Source organism: Danio rerio, chromosome 7 (assembly GCF_049306965.1).
Source record: "Danio rerio strain Tuebingen ecotype United States chromosome 7, GRCz12tu, whole genome shotgun sequence".
Classification (NCBI taxonomy): Eukaryota; Metazoa; Chordata; class Actinopteri; order Cypriniformes; family Danionidae; genus Danio; species Danio rerio.
In genome coordinates this window covers 58,344,397-58,371,297 of record NC_133182.1, presented here as the reverse complement: position 1 = coordinate 58,371,297, position 26,901 = coordinate 58,344,397, and the positions used below count along the sequence as shown (strand labels likewise).

The window sequence follows — 26,901 nt, the reverse complement described above, 5'->3', positions numbered from 1 at the left end:
ATGTTTGTAAGTCAAGAATAGAGCATTTGTAGCTGCAGTTATAAACTGCTTACTAACGCTTATTAATGTAGAGTTAATGCTTAACAGATAATAAATTCACTAGATGCTAATACTTAATAAATGATTTATAGTGTGTAGTTATTATAAAATGTTACCCTACATTCTAGACTAAAAAAGCTTCAAAAGTTTATTATGTTGTCCAACACAACACCTGCAAAATTTTTCAAACTGTAGTGCGTTTATTGATTTGCTGTCACTCTATGTGGGTGGAGTAATACACAAGGGTGAAGAGGCTGTACAAATGTTGTTATAACAGGAACATTGCATGGCTATCAGCCAATCAGATTCGAGAACCAGACAGAACTGTCGTATATTGTATATTTTTAGTCAAATATTATTTACTGTCATCTTGTCAAAGATAAAAGAAATTAATTATTCGAAATGAGTTATTAAAACTAATGTTTAGAAATGTGTTGGGAAAAAAAAATCTTTCCGTTAAACAAAAATTGGCAGGAAAAAAGTACAGGGAGGCTAATGATTCAAAAGGGCTAATAATTCTGACTTCAACTGCATATAATAAGTATGTGTGTGACTATATATTATTTTAATTTGACTTTATGTCACAGCTCATTTATTTTGATATATCCAGTGCTGCATTAATTTGATGGTCATTATTTACACTGTCAAAAGCTTTTCGGCACATTTCTCATGCCCAGGTTTCACACAGCCTCCCAAACAGCAGTGGAAAACTTGCACTAAAGCAAAATGAGCCCTGAAAAACAGATGCAAGTATTCGGGTGGGAGGGAGCAGTGCACTGCTGGCAGGCTCTTTAGGCAATATATGACCGTCAGATGAAGTCACAAACATTGCGACTGGAGTTGACTCCCACTCAACGGGCAGCACAGTCAATGCTTTATGTGAAGAAGTACCAGCTGGTGACACGGTCTCATAGTCCTCCATGGTTATTTGTGTGTATTAGAATCTGGGAAATGGACATGACATTTAGCCATAAAACCATAATTATCATCTTTGGCTGTTTATTTGCGTCATTCCTTCCAAAAATCTGCTCTACTGATAAAAGTAAGTAATTTTTTTCTCACGCTGGTGGAGGTTTTGTCGACAGCAATGTTATTATGTGTCAGTCTCTCTTATTGGGTTTTTTATATGCTGTCAGTTATTTCAGCTCAGACAGTGACAATAGGAACGCCATGTCTGTTTGTTGTCATTGTCAAAAGACCACCTCAAGAATGTAGAGCTTCAAAATAATCTAGATGCTTAAAATGCTTTCCTACACAAACTGTCGTAACTCCAAATTCACTTTTAATGTGCTGGAAAATCTATACAGTGTCATAAACTACATGGATAAAATATCTGTTAATTAACAGTTTCCGTATTTTGTGCTTCACAAGTGTTTTCCATTTATTTACTGTTGTGAATTGCATTATGGGATTTTAATTTCGGCTCTATCAACTTTTGATGTTGATATTTCAACTCTACAGTTAAACAAAGTGACTTTTATTTACATTTTAGTAGTTTGAAATAATATAATGTATAAGAAATAATATTCATAAAGAAACAGGTCTGTAAACTAACAGAAAATGTGCTGGTCGTTTATTACACTGTAAAAAATGAAGGGCTCCACACGATTCATTTATCTTTTCCTAACACAAATCACAAAACACTTTTGACAAATTCATGTGGATTAAATGTTAAAAAAAATTAAGTTGTCCCAATGAAATTTGAAGAATGGTTTCAGCTCGTTTTAAATAAGTAGTTTGAACAAACAAACAAAAAATATATGCAATATATCACTTAAAATGTGTACAAGTGTTATTAAGACTCACTTTTTGAACTTTTCACCATTAAAAGTTGTTGGTAAGAAGATAAGATCCCATAATACAATTCAAATGCATAAATAAACCGGGGGAAATAAAAAGTTGCAAATTACAGAAAATTACAGTGTATTTTGAAAATTAGTTTAAATTATTATTATTTGATGTTTTTTTAGGTCTCATTTAGACAATCTGTTGACTATTGGCTTGCATTTAGTCTGTGAATTACAGCCTTTATCAGTAGTCAATTTACATTTCTGTCATTTTATCTGTCAAGTGACGGTGTTCACATTTTAAAAGTGTGATTCATTCAAAAATATTTAATTAAATCATTTTATTTCATGTCTTTTTTTTTTTTTTTTTTTTTTTTAGTAGCTAAGCGATTAAAAAAATAAACAAAAGGTTATGGTAAATTCGAAATGACTATCTCAGTGAAAGGCATTCGCCCCAACCCTCTCTTTCATTCTCACTTACATTTTTCAGATGGAATGGTGGTCTAAATCAAAGGTTATCATGGGCCAACGTTAGCCTGCAGGCCCTACTTTGGGCATCTAGATAGATCTGCCAGTTTCAGAATGCTGCTGAATATTTTCAAGCGTGGACTGCAGGGCGCATTCATGCATTCATAATGGTATGAACTTAATGTGGTGGCCAAATAAATATTTATGTTATTTGTTATTTTTCAAAATAATATTATCATTTAAAATACACATCAGAGCAAACTATATCTCACTAATTAAAGGGACACATCACAAATTCCAAGTTAACTAATAATTGTTTAAGTGAGTCTATCAGAAGGCTGTCAATGCTAGTAAAATAAGCAGACATACTAATAGTAAAACTAATAAATGTTTGTGAAACAGTAATTGTAAGAATTAGCAGATATTAAGTACATATACTCTAATCCCTTTAACATCTTTTATATATTCATTCATTTATCCGTTTTTCTTTGGCTTAGTCTTATTATTCATTCAGGGGTCACCATAGCAGAATAAACCAACTTGTCCAGTATATGTTTAAATATGGTTATATTTATACTATATATTTATACTAACTACTGAGCCACCATGCCGCCCCATGTTTTATTCATTCAGTCATTTTCTTGTCGGCTTAGTCCCTTTAATAATCCGAGGTCGCCACAGCGGAATGAACCGCCAACTTATCCAGCAAGTTTTTATGCAGCGGATGCCCTTCCAGCCACAACCCATCTCTGGGAAACATCCACACACACATTCACATACACACACTCATACACTACAGACAATTTAGCCTACCCAATTCACCTGTACTGCATGACTTTGGACTGTGGGGGAAACCGGAGCACCCAGAGGAAACCCACGCGAAGGCAGGGAGAACATGCAAACTCCACACAGAAACGCCAACTGAGCCGAGGTTCGAACCAGCGACAAAGCGACCTTCTTGCTGTGAGGCGACCCCATGTTTTATATATTTTCAAAGTTAATTATTAGCCTACTGTAAAAAAAAAACCTCTGCATTATATAAAGCGGCTTAAATTACTATGCACTACATCAAAATATAAGTACACTGTATAGGCTACTTATTATGTCTATATTTTATGGGGCTAATGAGATATGTGCTTTGGATCATCATTACATATTCATTACATGTAGATCATTTTAAAATATGAGTACATTTAAAAAAAAAAGCATGTACATAAAATGTGCATCAAACCAAATGATTTGTTTAATTATGTAAAATTATTTAAATTTGCATAGTATGAGTACACTGTAAAACCCAACAGTCAACTTTATCAAATGAAATGAGTGTAGTTTACTCAAAATTGACTGAAAGTTAATTCTACTCATTTGAAAAGTATTAAAGGTAACGAGTAATACCTCATTACTTCAACTTAATGGAGTAAGTTCACAGTACTCATATAAATTAGTTTTTAACTCAAATGGTTTGTTGCAGTCGGTTTCCTTAAATGGTTTGAGTTCTCTTTGTTTATCTGGTTTTACTGTGCTCAAATTACTTCATTTACTCAAATGGAGCAAGTACACAGTCCTCATTTGGATTAGTTTTGAAAATTAAATGATTTGTTGGAATTGGTTTCTGAAATGGTTTGAGTTACCTTAACTTTTTGGGTATTACAGTGTACATGGTAAATCTTAAAATTGTCATTAAATGTTGAACAACATCCATTCTGGTCTTGGGACCATTTTGAAAAACAGTTTTGATCCACTACAACTGTTGACTATACTGTATATAGAAGTACATAGTCGATTAAGGCCATTTACTGTAATAGAAAGAGGGACCAAATAAAAGTGAATCAACAGCTTCCATTATTCTGACTGACTTAAAGAGATGGTTTACCCAAAATTGAAAAATCTCTCATTATTTACTCAACAGTCACTTGTCACTCACCAAACACGAAAAGGAGTTTTTGCTAAATCTGGGAAACCTGTAATCATTGACTTACATGTTATTAGTTTTTCTTATGGAAGTCAATGGTTACAGGCAGTGGTGTAAAGTAACTAATTACAAATACTCAAATTACTGTAATTAATTACTTTTTCTCAGTAATTGTAATTTACTGAGTAGTTTTAAAAATGTGTACTTTTACTCTCATTTGAGTACATTTTTAGTGCTGTATCTAAACTTTTACTCCACTGCTTTCCTTCAACCTGCAGTCTCTACTTTATTTTTTCTTGTCTATGGGAATTAGAAAAATCAGTCTTGTAATTCCTGTCCGATCAAATCACACATAAAGGGTAAATCGCCTCATAATGAACTACCTCAAGACATGGGCAATTTATAAATGCAGCAAACTGTTTGAAAGCATTAAAAGTGTCCAAGAAGATGTCCAAAATCTTTACACGCATTGACCCAGAGACTGTTTAGATGCAGGTCACTTATGAGAAGATGACAGATGTTTACTGTATGGGGACTGAAATGGCCTTAAACACCCAGCAGGCACAAGATTTCAACATGATGTCAGATTGATGTTGTACCCCAATGTCGTGGGGACATTGCATTTTGTTTGTTATTTACTATGATCTTCTCTGTAAAGCTGCTTTAAAACAACTTACAGTGTAAAAGCGCTATAAAAATGAAGGTGAATTAAATTGAAATGAAAATCGAGTTGACGTCAGAACTCAATGTCAGACCAACGTCAATGTCCAACCGAAAGCCAACCAAATATCAACGTCTATTGATGTCACAGCTTGAAGTTGTGTGAACGTTACCACTATGACGTCTATCAGATGTTGGATTTTGGTTGTCAGACCTGATGAATAAATGTCAGTATTTGATATCAATATGATGTTGAATTAAGATATTGGCTCGATGTTGGATTTTGGTCACTTTCTAACACAACTTAGAATCGACCATATATCAACATCATTTAACGTTGTTATTAGACATCAAAATAACTTTGTCCTTAAAAGCTGGCTAGACATTGAATTTTGGTCACTTGAAATCACAACCTAAATCTAACCTAATAATAAAGTCCAATGGCGTTGTGTGCCTGCTGGGCAATAACTACATGCACTACAGAATGTTACGTTTACACACATCCACAAATTACATGAAAACGCATCAGCTTTTCACAGAGTAATACTCACTACTCACTACTCATGACTACTTTTAAAAGGGCTACTTTTTACTCATAGTTTGAGTTATATTTACAACAGATACTTTTACTCTGATTGCACCACAAGCAAGTAATGGTACTTTAACTTGAGTATGATTTTTCAGTACTCTTTCCACCACTGGTTACAGATTTCTAATTTTTTTTTAAATATCTTTCAAATTTCAATAGAATATTTTGAGCTCAATAGAAATGGAAGCTCATAGTGGTATAGATTATTTTGGATGAGTAAACGGTTTGTAATTTTCTTTTATTGGGTGAACTACTCCTTTAAATTAACTTTTTAAGTAAACAATATGTTGTCAAGTCGGTCATATAAATTAATTATGATGTAACATTTGTGTAAAACATATCTATAGATCCGAAAACATGAAATATTTGTCCTATTGACCTAATTTTCTGTTAATAAACTAAAAGACTCTGATTTAAAATAATCTTCAAAAGACTTTTGAAGAAGTTTGAACTCACACTGTCAGTATTATATTTATATTTTTGAAAACGCACGCACAAATGAATAGAAATTTTATTAATTCTATTAGTGGCTTTAAGGGGCAGCACGGTGGTACAGTGGGTATCACAATCACCTCACAGCAGCAAGGTCAGTGGTTCGAGCCCCAGCTTGGTCAGTTGGCATTATGTGTGTAGTTTGCATGTTCTACATGTTTAAGCTAAATTATCCATAGTGTGAATGAGAGTGGATGTTTGCCATTGATGGGTTGTAGCTGGAAAGGCATCCGTTGCGTAAAACATATGCTGGATAAGTTGGCGGTTTATTCCGCTGTGGTGACCCCAGATTAATAAAGGGACTAAGGCGAAAAGAAAATGAATGAATGAATTAGTGGCTAATACAGAGGACAATATTAAAAGTTGTTTTCAAGAGCTGTATAAAATTTGCCATACAACATAATTTTTTTATCTTATCTATTAGTAGTGTCAATGAAAGTTACTTTGTTTAACTTTTCAACATCAAAGTGATACCCAAAATGCATGTTAAAAGCATAAATAAACGGAAAAAAAGGAAAAAAAACAATGAATCACAAGTTACAGGAAATTGTTAATTAACTATTTTAAAAATTGCAGTGTAGTCAACAGGATATACATAAATGAGACCAGTAAAATACAGTAGCCAAAACCTCATTAGACTCAGATTCAGAAGCAATATTTGACAACTCTAAACTGAATAAATGTATGAGAATGGAATATTCTAAAAAAAAAAAAAGTGAATATTGTTTTCTCTTTGCAGTTTGTACCATCCCCTCAGAGCCTGTGACAATTAAAGAAAACAACACGGCAGACATAGTTGTTGTCCATATAAACACAACAACAAAAGATGTAACGCTGAACCTTACAGAGAATCCTGGGAATGCCTTCCAGCTGAGGGGTTCAGAACTGATAGCAAAGAAAGGCCTGGACTTTGAAGTATGTTTCATAACTTTATAATGTGACATTTAATCCAGATGTTTAAATTATCCATGAACACTATTCTAATATGAGCTTGTTTGTAATTGTTAATCAAAGGAGTGAGGGGTATTGCACAAAAGTTAAACATAAGCAATTAAGCTGGGATTCTGAGGCTATCCTGGCTGAATTTAGCCTTGACTCAGTAGCATGAAAGCAGGTTAAATTAAGCTACATTTGAAGATTTATTCTTTGCAGCTGCTCCAGAGCAGGCTAACAACCAGGCTAAGATTAATCTTAGTGATTTATGTGTGAGTACATGAAATCAATGTGTTTTACTCTATACCCTTGGCCATTTACATTTATTTCCAACTATTATAATTAAAAATAAGACTGTTTAATTGTAATAGCAATCATTTTTTTATGTGTTCCTGTACATATAATGATCATAGATGAAGATTAAATAAACGTGATATAATACCCCAAACATAAAATAGATCTGCAATATGAGGTAAGTGTTTGCAATAATCTTCACAATAAATTTATCAGCAGGAATGTCCACTGGTTATATTTAGGACAGAGTCAACAATTTAATTTGTTAATTCTTCTCATCTCATGTGTTTCTGTTAATTCTCTGCATGAAAGCAGTGGGAATTCCCTGATTGGTGTGTGAAAGGGGCATTGTTCAACTTGTTGCCTGATTGGCTCACATCGGGTTTTATCCACACGTGAATCATTGATTCTGTGATTGATCCTGTGCTCTCAACAAATGCCGCTAATGTGTGCTTATCCTTGTTATCTACACCGGGCTTGACATATCGGCTAATTCTCATCCTAGATAAGCAAACATGCAACAGTCTGAGGACCCGATTAAACAAGGTCAAGCTGCACTTTTTCTATTATCCTGCCTTTCTTGATTCCACTTTTGTGCAATACTCCTCTGGTGATGACTAAATTTAACCAGGATCAAACTATCTGCCATCTTGACCATCTTAAAGGGATAGTTTACCCAAAAAAATTTATTCTGTCTTCAATTACTCGTTATTTTGGGTGAACCATCCTTTTAAACTGATTTACTGGTTTGATTTAAGCTGACTTAGGTTTAACACTAGATTACTGATGCACATTCACAATAACAGATTACAGCAGTTTGATTCTTACTTTTACCATTTCCCAGACACTTTTAGGTCATGAAGAGCTGACTGTCCAAGTCCGATGTAATAAAACTGGCTACAGAAGCGTAAGTTGAGTCAATTTACAGTTCAGTAAATTCTGCTCAGATGATTGTACATTTAGCAATTCTCAAAAATATCACCGTTTTAGATCAAATATACTAAAGGAATCTTTCAGGCAAAGCATTTTACACATAAGCAATTAATCATTTGCTTTTTAAAGAGTTATAATTTTTTTTTTTCAAGATGATTTTTAAAAACCTTTAACACCACTTTACTTAATAAAAGTGAGTAAACATGTTGCCCTAAAATTGTTTAGTAAATCAACTATGTGCATAGTTATAAAAATTGAGTTAAGTGAACTTAATAGTTCCAAGTTACAATGGGTAAAAAAAAAAAAAAAAGAGTAATATGTTTCCACAACAGAAATAAAAAGCTTGGCTGGCATTTTTGAAGTGTTTCTTTACTAAGACAATAAGACAAAAACAAAAGCCAAATAAAATAAAATAAACAAGTAAAACAGGGTGAGAATGTGGTAAATCTGAACATGTGGTAAAAATCAGGCAGCTACAAGGATTTCCTTTTTCTGACTACTTTTGCAAAACAATGTTGATTGGGTTTAGGGAAGGAGGAGGAGGGGGGTATCAGTTGTTCAGTCAGACAGTCAGTTGACAGTGGCCTCATGTGGTTTCACGCGAGAGCAGCAGGTGCGAATGGCACTCCCTAGAGAAATTTGAGATTTCAAAAAGCATGCACAGCGGCCACTGGTGATTTCACAAAAACAAAAACTGCAAAAAAATAAATAAATTCCTGGGGCATAATTCGCTTTCTTCAGATTTTTTATTTTATTTATTTATTTTTTTAATGTAGTTTTTCCATTTACAACAACATAAATCAAAATGCTTGGCTAGCATTTCTAAAGCCGTTCTTACTATTTTTGAAGCAAAAGGTATTCAGTGAAAATGTGCCCTAGGACATCTCACTTTTACAATTTTTTTTCAAGTAAACTAATTAATCACTTTTTATATGTTATACATTGCTGAAAACATTAATATTAATCATAAATTTCAACATAGGTTCATTCTGAAAATGTATCCCTGTATACATTTGTAGAGGCAAATTATGTAGAAAGAAGTATGTATGCTTTGTCCAGTAACTCATCAAATATGTTAAGACACATGGGAGTTGATGATAGAGTTCGAGTCTGGTGATGAATGGTTCCAGAATTCATAAGATAAGATAAGATAAGATAAGATAAGATAAGATAAGATAAGATAAGATAAGATAAGATAAGATAAGATAAAAAGAAAGAGGCAAAAAATAAACAAGTGAATAACAGGGTTAGAATGTGGTAAAATCTAAAAACGTGGTAAAAATCAGAAAAGGGCTTCTCTTTTTCTAGATTGCTTTTAAAAACACTGTCGGTTGGGTTTAGGGAAGAGGGTGGGCAGGTCAGTGAGGGCTTTTGAAAACATTATCGGTTGGGTTTAGGGGAGGAGGGTGGGTCAGTCGATTGGTGAGTCAATGAGTTGACATCGACCTCTGGTGGATTTATGTGAGACAGGCAGGTGTGAATGGCACTCGCAAGAGCAATTTGAGATCTCAAAAACATTCACAGTGGCCTCTAGTGACTCTAAAATCATACCTCCCACATTTTCAGAATGAGCCCAGGTTGATACATTTAGGAAGCTGACATTATATTATTTCTTTTTCATTAGCAATTTTATTATTCTAGTTTGAAAGCAAAATTTAAGCAACACCATGTGATGAGGGTCACTGCATACTTTTTTCAGATTTTGTTTGGCTACAAGGACTGAAAAGTACAAAGTGACATTAACAGATTCTGAGCATTTCTCCGCATTTATGAGTGAGAAAATGCAGATTCAGTCTATTCACTATGCATTATTATGAATGATTTTAATTATTACAATAATATGCATAAGATTGTTACCAAATATCACAAAGTGTTTAGTCTGCAATAAAACAGACTATAGAAATCTGGTACAAAATAAAATTTCACCACATGCTTATACTTGAGAGACCTTGAGGGGAACTGGCTTTCATAACATTGACAAAAAGATTGACAGTAATTACTAAAATGGCCCAGGAATCCACTGCTGTCAGAAAAGCTTCAGCAATTTCCATTCATTTACAGATGCCAGTCTTTTAAAAATCACTTTTATATCATATTGAGGATTGCTATAGTAGTTATTTTAAAGATGTAGCCTACTCTTGCAGATTTGGCTTTTTGTATTTATCTGCAGATCACCTTGACTGTGATTGTTCATGTTGCAAATATCAATGACAACCCTCCATCATTTGGTCAGCGCGAGTACACACTTGACATAAATGAGGTAAGAACATGTTAATATTTTATACAATTAAACATAGGTAGTTAAGATTTAATAAGATATAATAAATGTTTTTTTTTTTTCTCATTTGTGAATGTTTTTGAATTTTAGAGTAAGGAGCTTTGTACCTTAAACAAAAGTCTGATCAATAAAAAATGACAAATATTCTGGAGTAATTTCAGGATTAGCTTAGAAACAGGACCATGCCTGTTTATGAATGTTTTTGTATGACCAGCAAAATTGTTGATCCAGGTACATGTTGCTTTTGACAAAACTGCAGCTACATACATCATAATTGAGGTAGCCAAGAGTTCCAGGCTTACTGTTACTTCGAAGATGCCGTCATTCCTGTTTATAAATGTTTCATTTTGTGTGTATTACCCAGCTTACACCAGTTAATACCAGCATTGCCCTGTTTGAAGCAACAGATGATGATTCTGAAGTTCTGTATTATTCTTTGGAACCTACTGTGGTACGTAAGCAGATTCTTTGTATGATGTAATATGAATATTTCAATAAAAAAAGTCAGTCATCATTGTTTCAAACCAATAGACTTTGCAAGAGAAGTTGTGCTTTTTTTTACATACAACTATAAGACACTGCACCCTAAATTAACTAAAGTGGAGATGTTGGGATACTAAAAGGACAAACAGAAACATTAAAATATACTAAATGTGACTGTTATTTAAAAGAATAAATTACTCATCCTCTTGTTATTCCAAACTAGTATGATTCAGTTGTTCTCATAATCATTCAGCCAAAACTTAAGCTTGGATAAACACTTTTTAGTTAATGTTATAGTACCTATGAATTGAATGGTTTAATCTGTCTTCTGAGAAAACAGATGCTTTATTCATTCATTCATTTTCTTTTCGGCCTAGTCCCTTTATTAATCCAGGGTCGCTACAGCTGAATGAACCGCCAACTTATCCAGCACATGTTTCATGCAGCGAATGCCCTTTCGGCCGCAAACTCTTGCAAACATTCACACTCATACACCATAAGCAATTTAACCTACCCAATTCACCTAGGTCATGTCTTTGGACTGTAGGGGAAACATGCAAACTCCACACAGAAATGCCAACTGACCCAGCCGAGGTTCGAACCAGCGACCTTCTTGCTGTGAGGCGACAGCCCTACCTACTGTGTCCCCCAAATGCTTTATAATAAAAATAGAAGTACAATATATTTATGAAAGGTTTTTTTTTTTTTAATGTATAAAAATCTACTAGAACAATGTTTTTAGCTGACTTATGTAGTGTCAGAATTTTTTTGAAGAATATTCAAATCCAAAGTTCTCGAGAAATATGCCATTTAAACTATAGTGACAGACCTTGCCTTGTGTCACCATGCTAATGCTGTACCTACAATTTCCGGTTTGGTTTGATTTAGTAAAAAAAAGGAACTACTTCTTCTCCATGTAATCACGAGGGGAAGAAATGAAAGTGGTCAACTGTGGCATAATAAAAGCTCCACTGCTTTAATACCATGTTGCGCTCATTAGCTATCTTGTCAACAGTTTATTCAGCCTTCTTGTTTTACTTCAATAGCTTTCAGCCTTCAAGTTTTCACTAAATTAGTTCATCCATAAACATGATTTCTGATGCCAACTCCCATGATTCCACAGTCAGTCATGGAATCATCAAATTATCCCTTTGTTTGTTATTAAAGGACCCAGCAGGGTGTTTTCACACCTCTAGTTTGAAAAAAAGTCAGGAAAGAGTCCAGATCTGCTTATGTGGCAGGGTCGAGTGGTGAAAGAGGGATGGGTTTGCATAAAATTGGGAGTTTTCAGTTCGAGCAAGTGCTGATTGTCACAGAGGCAAAACAACACACAGATGCAGGGGAGAAAGACGATGTTTACATGGAAATCAGAAATCAAATTATTTGCCATATTATTGTTATGTCAACTTTAACTGCAGTTTGACACTTTCACTTTAATTCAGGAACATTTCATGCATGCCCCCTGTGACAAACAAGATATTGGAACAGATGGAAGAGTGTAGTTTAAATGGAATGTTTGATACCGCATGGTGTAAGGGAGAAAAAAAAAACACACTGTTACCCTAGATGCAGATGTAGGTAGGGTCAGAAAGACGTGTGTGTATTGACTATCCTGTCACAAAATGCAGTGAAAATCCTACACGATGGTAATAGTTTAATTAGGATGTTTGCATATTTACACGTGCATTGTAATCCACACGTGTCCAGCTGCTCTCCTATAGCGAGGAATTAAAAACAAAACCTTTGTTGCAGCACATTAATAAACGCCCCACATAGCAAAATTTCTCTGGCCCAGCTCTGGCCCACACAATCAGGTTTTGCTTGGCCCACATGCTGCAGTGATTTACGGTACATGACTGGACCAAATCTGGCTTTCAGACAAGGGCCAAACACGGACCATATCTGGGCCAAGTCTCAGCCAAGTTAATAACTCATAACTGGGCCTGAACTGGGCCAGATAGGTTGGTGTGTCACGTTGCAATGAAATTGATAAACCCATGGAGTGATGCGCTTTAGGCACACTATGGGCATGCTTTTCCTCAAAGTGACCTGATTGGTAGAATTTTTTTTCTTTACTCAAAAATGATTTTAGTGTATTTTAAATGTGGGTCAAGACTGGCCAAACTCACATGGCCCACTTATCAAATTTTAAAATCCTGGCCAAATACTACATTTTTCATCTGGCCCAAATTTTGTGTGCCGCCTTAAAGACGGTGCCACCTCTGCCAAACCCGGGCCATGTTTGGCCCACATGCTGTATGCCAGTGCTGGATGAATGCCTGCTGTGCCAGCTTTATGCCAAATCTGGGCCAGAATTCTTTGCTACTAGAATTACACTGACGACCCATGTCTCCAAAAAATTCGTCTTCTTCCACTTGTTGTAATTACGGTTAACAACACAACATGGCTTCTCTCTGCTGTCTGAACACTGTAACAGGTAAAAGCAGTCTTTAAAGCTATCGTGCATATTAATGACGTTGCACCTCATACACAATAGAACATCCTGATTGGCAGTGTGGAACAACTTGGAAGTCTTTCTTATGAATTAATGCTGAAAGCTCAAATATGTCATGTTGTACTTGCTGGCAGACTTCCAGTCTACACACTGGAATTCATGCAATGATCTAGTTGCCTTCTTTTCAAACCGGAAGAACAAATTTGCTTGAAATAACGCAAAAACAACCAAGTATTACTTTTTTGTGAAATATTTGTGTCCTAATAATGTTTTTAGCAGCGTGACACATATATGACTGTCAACATCTCCAAAAATATGTTTTGGTGTTTCGTGACCCTTTAATACATGTCCTCTAGCAGTTAAAATTAAATACTGTGATTACTGAGTCCACACTTTCTGCTGTGCGATTTTGATTCTGATTCTTATCTGAATTCAGACTTGTGCGACTTTTTGAATCAGGCTGAATTTCAGCTTTGTCATGGATTGTTTGCGTGCTGTGGTAGTGCAGTATACAGGGGGAATGGAGATGAACAGTCAGATTGTTGCTCTTTGGGTGTCCTGAGTTACCAGCACATGACGTAAATCTCGTTCCCTCGTTCTTTTTCTCTCCAGACTTCCTGTCTAAATGTTGTCACAATGTCACAAAAAAAAAATCTGAATTAAATCAGTTTATCATATAAGGTGGCAGTGTCTCTTCAGGTTTAGTACAAACCACTGGTAGTTTACTTACAGCATGTGACTATGGTTTACAGTACTTTTTAAGTGGTGAATGGGGAATTGTGTTGAACACAACATTTTGAGCTCAACACAAATACTTTCAGTGGAAAGGTTTATATCCATTCATTTCTTCACCTTTAATTACTTATAGTCTTATAGATTCAAGATGTGTTATATAATGTCGACCTGCCAATCTCTTTTGTGTTTAATAGATGTTTTGTAGATATGTAAACAAAGACTAAGACAATATTATGTTGAGGTGTCAGTGGAAATCTAATAGACATCTCATAATAGTCAATATTTATAATGAAACAGACAGATTAAATAGACTTCATGTAGTGCTTCATTACTGTTTCCTTGACTAGTCTATTTTGGACCATTGTTAGATGTCTATTAGATTTAGCCTTGTTTTATACAAGATATCTATGTTTAGATGTCTATTTAGACTTTTTTAAACAATGATTGTTAAGAATGATAAGTTTTTTGGCTTTTATTTATGTGATCAGTGGCAGCATCTTCAGAAACCAATACGTGTGAATGACAATTCTCATATTTGCTTGATCTTCTCTTATAACATGACGGATTCTTTACAGAACAGATACTTCAGACTTAAGACCATGTATACACCAAACATCCTTGTCAACAAGGTTTTAGATTATGATGTCATCCAGCAGGTGAAGCTGATCTTGTATGTGCAGGTATGTGAAACAGTTTTCTTTGAATTTTTAGAAATGTTAGACTATCTCGCTCATGTGTAACTTAAAGAAGTTTCACCTCTAACAGGATACTCCACTCCAGTCACAACCTGGTGAGCGTTCCTTCACAGCTACAACAACCATCACTGTCAATATTAAAGACATTGACAACCGTCCTCCTTGGTTTCAACCGTGCACAAAAGTAACGGTTGGCAGTGCCAAAATCTGCCTGAGCCTAGGGTACAGGGGAAGGGTAAACCTAACAGAGAAACAGGTACAATACATGGTTTCTTTATCACCTTTTAAATAATGAATATACCTAATACTGCATATGCTGTTCTGTTCTTGTGTTTAATTGTACATGCTCTCCATAATTAAGTACAGCCCATTTTGAAAATTAATATATTTCTCTATTTCTCAGTGAGTATTGGCAATGTATTTTGGTTGATTTAAACAAAACAGATTTATTAAACAGATATATTTACTGACTAATCTAATGTATATGCACAAATATAATATTGTAGAGCTTCCTATTAAAATCTGAATTTAAAAGAGAGATTTGTGAGGGGTGTACTTATATATGCTGAGCACTGTACATATACAAACACAAACATACAAATATTTCCAGGATGGAGCCTTGCAGCTGCAGCCAGGTCCAGTGTATGCAAGAGATGGAGACAGAAGCAGAAATGAAGAGATAAGCTATAAAATTGTCCGGGGTATTAAATAATTTAAGAGTTTTTATTAACTTTAGCCTAAACTGCACACAATATCACTTTTTGGAATAATATGACTTTATCAATATTTACACTAATTTTCCACTTGTTAATACCCTAGATAAAAGAAAAAAAGAAAAAAGAAAAATATCATTCTGTTGTGAACTAAACTTTAACATTACACATTAAATAGCTACATGTGTTAATATAAATTAACAATAAGCTCTAAACAAAGGTAATACTTTATTTTGATGGTTCATTTGAGTATTAGTAGACTGTTTGCTTAATACCTGTTAATACTGCTCCTTCAACAGAGATTTAACTGACTATAAGAATCTTTGCAAGTACATGTCAACTTACACTAACTGTCTACTTATATCTAATAAAATTAGTTGGCATGTAGATGCAATGTAGCTTAAATTCAACAAACTGACCATCAAAATGAAGCGAGACCAAATCGAACAAGCAAACAATAAACAAAGCAATATCAACTTGTAACTACTAATAAGATTCAATAGACCAGAGTTACCAAATGTAATGCTCATTGTTTATTAACTAAGTGGACCGTAGTGTAAAATATTTCTGCCATCTCCTAGGAAACGAAGACAACATCTTTCAGATTGATGAAAACTCTGGCAACATATCCATGCTGAAACCACCAGACATAGCAGGTCCTATATCACTTTTAGTTTTGGTGAGTTTCTTATGCAAATTTTGAAGTCTTTGGAAGTTTTAGTTTACACTTTTAAAAACTGTATTGTTGATTGATTGATTGATTGATTGATTGATTGATTGATTGATTGATTGATTGATTGATTGATTGATTGATTGATTGATTGATTGATTGATTGATTGATTGATTATATCAGTGATTCTTAACCACGTTCCTGGAGCCCATCATGTTTTGCATTTCTTCTTAGTCAATCACACCTGATTAAACTCACCAGCTCATTAGCAGAGACTCCGTGGGTTCTTTCCAATATCAATTTTTCTCATTTTCTCAATCCTCCAATCTCCATTCTACCAAACATCTACCTGTCTAGCTTAACTATCTGCTGGAAAGGTAGGTCTCAAGACTACCCCTTCCCTTCATCTTTCTCTCAATCCTGACTGGTCTTACAGTTCCAAAGAGTTCAATTTTAGTCTCATCAAACCAGAGAATTTAGTTTCAGATGCTTTTTGGCAAATTTCAGGCAGGCCATCTGGCCACTCTACCATTCAGGCCTGATTGGTGGATTGCTGCACAAATGGTAGTCCTTTTTTAAGGTTCTCCTCTCTCCACAAAAGAACGCTGGAGCTAAGACAGAGTGACCATCGGGTTACTGATCACCTCCCTGACTAAGGCCAATTTTCCCCCGATCACAGATGGTCGACCAGCTCTAGAAAGAGTCCTGATGGTTCCAAACATCTTCCACTTACGGATAATAGAGGCCACTGAGCTCATTGAGACTATCAGTGCAGCAGAAATGTTTCTGTAACCTTCCCCAGCTTTGTGCCTCGAGACAATCCTGTCTTGGAAGTTTAAAGAGGTCTACAGTCTTCCTTTGTCTTCATGCTTGGTTTTGCTTTGACATGCTCTGTCAACTATGTGATCTTATGTAGAAAGGTGTATGCCTTTTTAAATCATTTCCAATCAGCTGAATTGACCACAGGTTAACTCCAATTAGCTGCTGAAAGATCTCAAGAATGATCAGTAAAACAGAATGTACCTGAGCTCAATTCAGAGCTTCTCGACAAATGTTGTGAATACTGATGTACATGTGATTTTTAAGTTTTTTTTTTTCTTTTTATTTAGTAAATTTGCAAGAATTTTAAAAACTCTTTTTTCACATTGTCATTGTGGGTTATAATTTTGAAGAAATAAATTAATTATTTCATTTTGAAATAAGGCTGTAACATAAAAATATGGAAAAATTAAAGCGCTATAAATACTTTCCAGATGCACTGTAGTTAATTTTGTTGTAACTTATTTTTCAGCTCAAATAAAAAGCTGTTAATTGGGACTAATGCACTGTCAATAATAACAAGGAAAATAAAGACAAATATGGTGTTTTGTGGAGGTTGAAACTATTACAGTATAAATAATTATCTGATATATATAAGAATCGTGACCTGCAAGCAAAATCATCGGTGTAGATAGAGTATGCAATAAATGACAATGCTTTGAAATGACGCTAAAGGAGGGGAGAATATATATTATTTCACATTTCTTGCATCCTTCTTTCGAACCTGAACCTAGGGATGCAAAAATGAGAATGGAGAAACAGGGATGCAAAAATGAGAATTGAGAAGTTCCAAAGTACATGAAATGGTTGTCATGCAAATAAGACATGTAAAATTGTGCAGTGCTGAGGTGGCTCCGAGAACATGGTTGAGAACCACTGAATTATATGCATTCTCTCAATATCTGTTCTAGCGTTTAACAACATCACTGCTTTATTTGATAACGGCAATACTCTTTTATCTGTCAACTACAGGCTTTCCAGTTGTTAAACAGAGATCAGTTTGCCACCACTTCAGTCACCATTGATGTAATGAAAAAGAGCAGGAATCCTCCAAGGTTTGAGAAGGAAAGATATGAAGGGTATGTTTACAGTAATTCAGGCCCTGAAAACATGGTGTTAAGGGACAAGATGTCCAACAGACCCTTCAGAGTCAGAGCGAGAGATGAAGATTTCGCCAGCGTAAGTTTGAAAAGCACACTTAAAGTGACAGTTCACACAAAAATGCACATTTTCTTATAATTTACTAATCTTCCACTTGTTCCACAGCTGTTTGAGAATCTTTCTTCTGTTAAGCACATAAGAATATATTTTAAAGAATGTTGGGAATCAGCAGCCGTGTTGGAAATCAGCACTTGCACAGTATTTTTTGTTCCTACCATGAATGTCAATAGCTTTCAACATTCTTCAGAAATATCTTCTTTTGTGTTCAACAGATAAAAGAAATTCATAAAAGTTTGGAACCACTTTACTGTGAGTAAAAGGTGAAAAAATAAAAGGAGTAAATGGTGAAGAGATAAAGTGGTTTTTAAAATTGAAGTGTTTTAAGAGATTTTATTTTAATGCACTATAGTTGCAAACACTGATTGTTGAATTGACTGTTGAGAAACATGATGCTGCTTAGTTCTAGAAAAAGCATGAAAGATGAAGTTGAATGTTGAAAAAATAATTCATAAAAACCATTGCTTTCTGCTATTAAAGATGGTTAATGGTTAAATTATATTTGCCAGTATGTTTTTTTCAGGACCATCAAAATATTGTGAATAGACAATAAAGGGCACCTATGGTGAAAAATCTAGTTTTCAAGCTGTTTGGACAGACATGTATAGTGTATAGACCATCATTCATTCATTCATTCATTTTCTGGTTGGTTTAGTCCCTTTATTAATCTGGGGTCGCCACAGCTGAATGAACTGCCATCTTATCCAGCACGTTTTTACACAGCGCAACCCTTCCAGCTGCAACCCATCTCTGGGACACATCCATACACACTCATTCACACACTCAGGGCTCTATTTTGACGATCTATGCGCAAAGCGCAGAGCACAGGACGCAAACGCTTTCAGGGTGTGTCAGAATCCATTTTTGCTAATAGATGAACAGAAAAATTCGCTTTGCGCCGTGGCACATGGTCTAAAAGTGTTGAGTTTATTTACTTAATGAGTTATAGGTTTGTTTTGAAAATAAACCAATCAGAGTCTCATCTCCCATTCCCTTTAAGAGGCAGTTGAGTCGCGCCATAAGCGCATTTGCTATTTACATGACGTAAAGTAAGTGTAAGTGGAAAAACTGAGCATTTCACTAGCAAGAAAACAGTTAAACAGAGCATCTACAGCACAATAATGAGAGATAAATATATATATATATATATATATATATATATATATATATATATATATCCTTATTATATCCTATATATATCCTTAATATTTTATATATTTTTTATATGTAAAGATATTTGTGTATTGCTCTACATCTTGTGTGTATTAAACAGTGTGCAAGCCAGGCGCACTCTGCGCCAGACAATAGACTGGCTTTGTTCTGGTCTAAAGAACAAACTATTATAGTTTCTCAAAATAGCAACGCAGAAAAACACGCCTGTTTTTTTAAAACAGAACGCCTATGGGCGGGCGCACATATGAGCGCAAATGCATTTGCTATTTAAACAGCGTGGAGCAACACCTCAAAATGACTCTTGCGCCGAGCTGAAAGTAGAAAATAACAATTGTGTCGTGGCTTGCGCCACATTGCGCCAGGTGTATGATAGGGCCCTCATACACTATGAACAATTTTAGCCCACCCAATTCACCTGCACCGCATGTATTTGGACTGTGGATGAAACCAGAGCACACGGAGGAAACCCACGTGAACGCAGGGAGAACATGCAAACTCTATACAGTAACGCCAACTGACCCAACTTAGGCTTGAACCAGCGACCCAGCGACCTTCTTGCTGTGAGGCAACAGCACTACCTACTGCACCACTGCGTCGCCTGGCACACTCAGAAGAATCAGAAGAATCATAATATTAATATTATATCTTAAAAAAGGGGTAAACTAGGTGCCCTTTAACATCCCACATGGCAAAATAATGGAGAGGGGTCTGGATGCAGACCTGGTGCAGTGCAATCTGGGCTGCAACCAATGCTTTTTAATGTGCTCACCTAACCCTACCACTAACCCTACCCATCACAGTGATGTCACTGGCTCCATTTGAGTGCATTGTGTCTGACATTGCATCGCTGAGTGATACAATCTCAGCTTGCATCATAAAGGCTGCATTCAGATATTATTGGAGAAATGGACACCCAAAAATATTGAATACTGTACATCTGAGATTAAATGCCTGCTTCTGCCTTTGTTTTTCAGGGAATCAATCCTGACATTAAATATGAAGTGCAGTATAGCAGCTACGTTAATATCACTACAGATGGGTTTATACTTTTAAAAAAAGCAGTTCGGACTGATGCCTTCGCATTGCAGGCAAGTTAATATATTTTATTGATGAGAATATTTTATACACTCACTAGACACTTTATTAAGTACACCTTACTAGTACTGGGTTGGACCTCCTTTTGCTCTAAACATTGCCTTAATCTTTCGTGGCATAGATTCAACAAAGTACTGGAAACATTCCTCAGAGATTTTGGTCAATACTGACATGATAGCATCACACAGTTGCTGCAAGTTTGTTGGCTGCATATCCATGATGCGAATCTCCTGTTCCACCTGTCCCAAAGGTGCTCTAATGGATTAAGTTATGGTGACTGTGGAGGCCATTTGAGTACACTGAACTAATTATCATGCTCAAGAAACCAGTCTGAGATTATTTGCACTTTATGACATGGTGCATTATCCTGCTGGAAGTAGCTACCAGAAAATGGGTACACTGTGGTCATAAAGGGATGGACATGGTCAGCAAAAATACTCAGGTAGCCTGTGGTGTTGACACGGAGCTCAATTGGTACTAATGGGCTCAAAGTGTTATCCCCCACACCAATACACCACCACCAGCCTGAACTGTTGAAAAGAGGCAGGATCTATGCTTTCATGTTGTTGACGTCAAATTCTGACCCCACCACCTAAATGTCGCAGCAGAAGTCCAGACTCTCAGACCAGGCAGCGTTTTTTCAATCTTCTATTGTCCAAAATTTGAAGAACCTGTGCAAATTGTAGCCTCAATTTCCTGTTCTTAGCTGACAGAAGGGGCACCCGGTCCTCAAGGTTGGATGTGTTGTGCATTCAGAGATGCTCTTCCACATACCTTGGTTGTAACAAGTGGTTATTTGAGAAACTGTTGCTTTTCTATCAGCTGCAACCAGTCTGGTCATTCTCCTCTGATCTCTGGCATGAACAAGGCATTTGTGCACCCATAGAACTGCTCACTGGATATTTTCTCTTTTTCAGATCATTCTCTGTAAACTCTAGAGATGGTTGCACATGAAAATCCCAGTAGTGAGCAGTCTCTGAAACACTCAGACCAGCCTGTGCGGCACCAACTACCATGCCACATTCAAAGTAACTTAAATCACCTTTCTTCCCCATTCTGATGCACAGTTTGAATTGCAACAGATGGTCCAGACCATGTCTACATACCTAAATCATTGAGGTACTGCCATGTGATTGGCTGATTAGTAATTTGCGTTAATGAGCGGTTGGACAGGTGTATCTAATAAAGTGGCCGGTGAGTGTATTTTAATGTGTTCATGTGATTGAAAAGATAAATAATACAATTTTAATCATGGTATGCAAAATATTGCTGTTATGAAAATATGCAGCCTTGGGCGAAAAACTTATTTTATTTAATATCTTTTTTTATTTTAAACTTTAATTATTCCAAATCTTTAAACAGCAAGTAGGTTTAAAATGCTTCTGGTCACTTTTTTTTGCTGAATATTGTCTTGGTTAAGGCTAATTCTTTCTTTATTCTCCAGCTTCGGGCAGTAGATGTTTCTACTGGTGAGTCAGGGACAGCTGCGCTCTCTGTGAATGTATTACCACGTAAGTTTCTTACAAAAATGTGCCACCTTGTAAAAGAGGCTATATGTAAAGATTTTATATACTATTCTCCTCTTTTTGTTGGCAGTGTATGAACAGCTTGTAAGGAAACTTTGCCTTCCTAGATTTTATGAAAGCATGTAGACTGATTTTTATGTGGCAAAAGGATGAAAATGAAAAAGCATTGTTGTATATGTGTGATCCTGAGAGCGGCTCTTGTTAAGTTATGTTCTGTGGAAAATCAATAAGTGTGTGATCAATATATTTTTTTCTTAAAAAAAAAAAATGTTATACAGTCATGTCTATGTCAATCTTTCGTGGCAAAATCTACAAATGCAAAATCAGATATACACGTAATTTAAAATAAATAATAAAAAATCATCTTTACATAAGTTGCCAGTGACCGATATAGTGCATTGTTGTGATCAGATCATTTCTTATTTGCTGTTTTCCCACTGCTGCAAATTTATTTGTTTATTTATTTGTTTAGCGATTATATTGGTATTGTGAGAAATTGGGTGGCATATGTTTACACATCCATCTAAACATCACTCTGCACATCCATTTTTTTTTTTTACGGTGGACGAGTGAGCTTAATGTGCTGCAATTAAAGAAAGCACATTACAAAAAACGCCAGCAAATAAAAAAACAGTCTTCATCAATTTGACAGCACATGTGTAGCAAATTTTCACAACACACAAACAACTGAAGAAGCACGCAAAAATTAGTCACAACACTTGCAAATATCCACGTAATACAACGGAAATGTTTCAAGAAGACTCAAAACCATGATGGACTGAGATAAGGATGTGTTATTATGTTGTGTAATCAGTATATTAAAATAACACATCCATATCTTTGCAGGGTCCGTCATTGTTTTGGGTCCCCTAGCTAGAAACATTTCCGTTGTGTAACATGGATATTTGTAAGTGTAGTGATTAATTGCTGCAGGTTTTTTCAGTTGTTTGTGTTGTGACCAATTGCTACGCATTTCTTCAGTTGTTTGTGTTGTAAAAATTTGCAACACGTGTGCTGTCAAATTGATGAAGATCGTTTCTTTATTTGTGGTGTTTTTGTAATTGCATGTGCTTTCTTAGGGTCTATCGGCCACCGTAATTTTAGTATATCCCATGCAAAAGCATGAGCCGCAAGCAGCTGACTTGAACTCTCATAATGGCTACTGGTGGTATTCTACATATAGCCCCTTAGGTCAGTTAGTTCACCCAAAAAAGTACTCACCCTAATGTCATTCCAATTCTCCGAGACCTTCATTCATCTTTATAACACAAATGAAGATATTTTAGATGAAATCTGAGAGCTCTCTCATCCCCCAAATACAGCAATGATCCAGAAACATTCAAAGTTCAGAGAAGGAACCAAAAACATTGTCAAATCACTCCAAGAACGTCTTCTAAAAAAAACAAAAAACAAAAAAAAAAAAAAAAACAGAAACTTGTTTGTCTCACACATCAGATTAGAGTTTAGGTTTAGTGTAATGCAATGCAACCGTGTTGAGCTGCTGGTTTCAATGGCAATACGTTGTGCTAGTAAACGTGGACCCTGACTTGTACTAACCAGTAAACGTAACTGACTCACGGAACAGAAGAAATAGATAAACAAAGTCATTTTTACAGTTTTCTTTAGTGCACAAAAGAGTTATTGGAGCTTTGTATGATTACAGTTGAACCACTGAAGTCACATGGAATGTTTTGCCTAGACTTCGGTTCCTTTTCTTTGAGCGTCTTGAAACCATTGCTGTCACGGAGGATGAGGGAGCTCTCTGATTTGATCTAAAACAGTGTTTTGCATCCACGTTCCTCGAAGACCACCAGCACTGCATGTTTTGGTTATCTCATTTGTCTGTCACATCCATTTCAGTGCTGCATCTACAATCGTATACTTCCATACTATTTAGTATGTTAAAAGCAGTATGCAAACCAAGTAGTATATCCAAATAGTATTTGAAAAACAGTAAGCGAGAAGTACCCAGATGACCTACTACTGTTGAGATTCTGATGTGTACATCCAATGAATGCTATGCGCTACACCATGATGCTATGTAAGAGAATTCACGAATAGGAGTGAAGCAATTCAACTGGCATGGAAAGGTCATGTGATATTGACAAATGACAGATGTAGTATCACTTTACTCCCATTCATAAATTCTCTCGTGGAGCATCATGGGATAGCGCAGCATGCATGGGATGCGCACTTCAGAATTCCGCCGGAAGTAATAGGTCATCCGGGTACTTCTCGTATACTGATTTTCGAGTTTTATGATTTCGAACATATTACTCAGCTCGCATACTGATTTTAGCATAGGTTTCAGATGCAGCCCAGGTCTTCAGTCGCTCCTAATGAGATTATAATTTCAATCAGGTGTGTTTGTTAAATTATCACCTAAGATAAACTTTAGTTTACACTTCCCACACACAGACAAGCAGGGGAGTTCTCGAAACCCACCTGAGCTCAAACTCCCCTCTTGCCCTTCTAATGGGAGGGAGCCCCAGGCTCGAGGATTTTACGAGCTCAGAGCTCACTCCCAGGACAGCATGCCAATTACGCTTTATTGATCATCAGCTAAGTATGAACTCTTGAAATGGAAACTGCGCAGAGCTGGTGGTCCTTAATGAATGTGGTTGAGAACCACTGACCTAAAAATATCTTTGTTTCATTTCTGAAGATAAACAAAGATCTTGAAACAAGGTGAGGGTGAGTACTTAACAAAAGTTAGATTTTTTGTTTGAACTAACCCTGTTGGAGTTCTAATATCTTTTCAGCATTCAGTATAATTAATATCCCTCTACATGTCTGCCATCCAGCAGTGGGCATCCAGTCACAAGACGAGAGCTATCGCGCAGGAGACATGGCTTTGCTGGGCTTTGTAATGGCCGCTTTACTAGTGCTCTGCCTCATTGTGATCGGCTATCTGATATCCCGTGTCAAGAAGGGGAATTCTGACGCATTCAAGTTGTCTGAGGTCAGCATCTTCCCATCAAAGCTCAGTGAGTCCAGCTCTGAGTGTCCCCTTTGTAAAAGAACTGACGATTAAAAAAAAAAAACATTCCCTAAGAATAACCATGTACTTCAGCAGGTAATGTGCAGCTTATGAAATTTTAAGATTAACCCTCTGCCCCTCATTCAGTGTTTAGGGCCATGCTTGAAGTTTACTCAGCCCCCTAACAGGCCAAGAGATAGCATGCAGTTCACCAATGATGGTTTCTTGAATGAAGGGGACACAGGGAGGTCCAGATCCAGGCGTGCAGACCTGAGGGAACAGAGGCTCGATGCGGTTCAAGGGGCGAGGGTTCGAGTGATTCCTCGCGAGAGACAGAGGCACTGCAGCTCCTGCGGATTCCAGGTGCACGCCAACCATTCACACTACAGTCCTGGCCTCCCGGTCAAAGAAAAGCCCAGTAAGCAAAGGGTCAAATCTATTCTGGCAAAGGAGAGGAGGAAGGATGACAAAAAGACAGTTTGGTTCAAGGAGAGCGAAGACTCGTCTGATATCGAGGTGGAGATCATTCCGGACACGATAGGGCTTAAGCCTGAAGATGATGAAGATAAAGTTGAAGGGGATTTTGCTTCCAATCCACCAGAAGACGGTGGAATGGTACTAGGGGAGTTGACCATGTTGAGTATAAAGGACTCGAGAAGCAGGGAAACAGACATTACTGATAGCAAAGATGGATTGAACACAGACAGAAGAGACCAGTGAAGATGCTTTCACACATCAGAGACTGAATTTCCAGCTTAGCTGAAATAAAACACATTTCTTAAAATAAGACGTGGTTTAGTTGTGATGTAATTAATGACAATATTTATTTTGTGAATGCATTTTTTCTCTCATTGTGTGATATGCAAAATTAATGCTAAACTAATGATGTGTCTATAATTTCACTGCTCAGAATTTAATGTTTGCTCGCTTCTTGTTAATATATTGTTGAAGACAGTATTTTGTATAATTATGTAAATTATTTGATTATGCGGAAGATATACAGAATAAATGGAATCTGAATCAGAATGTATCAGAGAATCCTTCAAACATCAAACATTCATCAGAGAAACCTTCAAACCTTGACAAACCAAAGTTTTTGTTTTTTTTTTTTGTTAAGTGTACACAAAAGTTGCCTCATGGGCATCTTTTGTACAGTATATAAATGCATTTCTTAGTCTTTAGAACAACCTTCAAAGATAAATGTGTGGCACAAACTAATATCTACCACTTGAGGGCCCCATTGACATGACTCCTGACTGCATTGCACCAACACGTCTCTGAGCAAAATAATAATAGAAAAAAAGTACAGTTATCAGGCTGGGTCTAGAGTGTGATGCTTTTAAGTGTTGGCTTAAAAAAAAAAAACAATGATTATATGCAAGACAAAAAAAAATCTCCATAAAAATGCATGTCTATGTATCAAAGTGCTTTTTATGCACATAGAACATTTATATTCATTCATTTAGCAGATGCTTTTATCCAAAGCAACTCTCAAATAAGGAGCACAATAAAGCCTATCACTTTAAATAAGAGTTCAGAAGAGGACAGCCCAGGAGAGAAATGTACATATTCGTTTTTAAACATTGCATTATTCACTTGTCTGGATAGGGCAAGTGTGCCGCAAGCCTACGTTTGAGTGAAGGTTTCGGCCGTTAGATCGCCCCCTGGGGGCTGGCTGCAGTACAAGTCATAAAGCCCGCCTCCTCCGTGTTAATGAAGGAGACTTGAGCCCAAATAATAAAAAATATTACACTTGCAATAAAATGTCCCGAAAGATAGTTCTGGTCGATTAAGGCACTGGTTATTGTGCTGAAATAGGTGCAGATCTTCATTTTTGTAAACAGTTTGTTTTTAGCAGTAATTTAATGCTGGGCGTGTCATCGTGATTGACAGCTGTGATTGACAGTTTCTCAAAGCGCGGCGTCTGAGCTTCGGCAGGAGACTGAAGTAGAC

General features: G+C 36.1%; 1 protein-coding gene across 7 annotated transcripts; it reads left to right on the top strand.

The window, feature by feature from the left end:
* The first annotated feature begins 799 nt into the window (after window positions 1-799).
* Window positions 800-26,680, top strand: cdhr5a (cadherin-related family member 5a). Of its 7 annotated transcripts, none has more exons than XM_001346237.8 (14): window positions 800-1,081; window positions 6,687-6,862; window positions 8,019-8,081; window positions 10,278-10,367; window positions 10,750-10,836; window positions 14,634-14,738; window positions 14,824-15,009; window positions 15,364-15,454; window positions 16,048-16,145; window positions 17,929-18,135; window positions 20,322-20,435; window positions 21,887-21,953; window positions 24,773-24,930; window positions 25,096-26,680. In XM_001346237.8, exons 1-14 carry the CDS (start codon window positions 853-855, stop codon window positions 25,666-25,668), a joined length of 2,244 nt encoding a protein of 747 aa, XP_001346273.5. In that variant the 5' UTR covers window positions 800-852; the 3' UTR covers window positions 25,669-26,680. The 7 variants fall into 7 exon arrangements, with proteins under 7 accessions (XP_001346273.5, XP_073763482.1, XP_073763478.1 ...); XM_073907381.1 differs by having other exon boundaries at window positions 833-1,081; window positions 14,639-14,738; window positions 24,773-24,955; window positions 25,096-26,332; XM_073907377.1 differs by having other exon boundaries at window positions 867-1,081; window positions 14,639-14,738.
* Window positions 26,681-26,901: the final 221 nt, after the last annotated feature.

Bases quoted from the DNA above. Each gene is read 5' to 3' on its own strand.
- cdhr5a (XM_001346237.8), top strand. From the start codon at position 853: ATGAAGTCACAAACATTGCGACTGGAGTTGACTCCCACTCAACGGGCA. The intron at 6,863-8,018 runs GTATGTTTCATA...ACCATTTCCCAG, and splicing joins AGAAAGGCCTGGACTTTGAA to ACACTTTTAGGTCATGAAGA. The intron at 10,837-14,633 runs GTACGTAAGCAG...GATTCTTTACAG, and splicing joins ATTCTTTGGAACCTACTGTG to AACAGATACTTCAGACTTAA.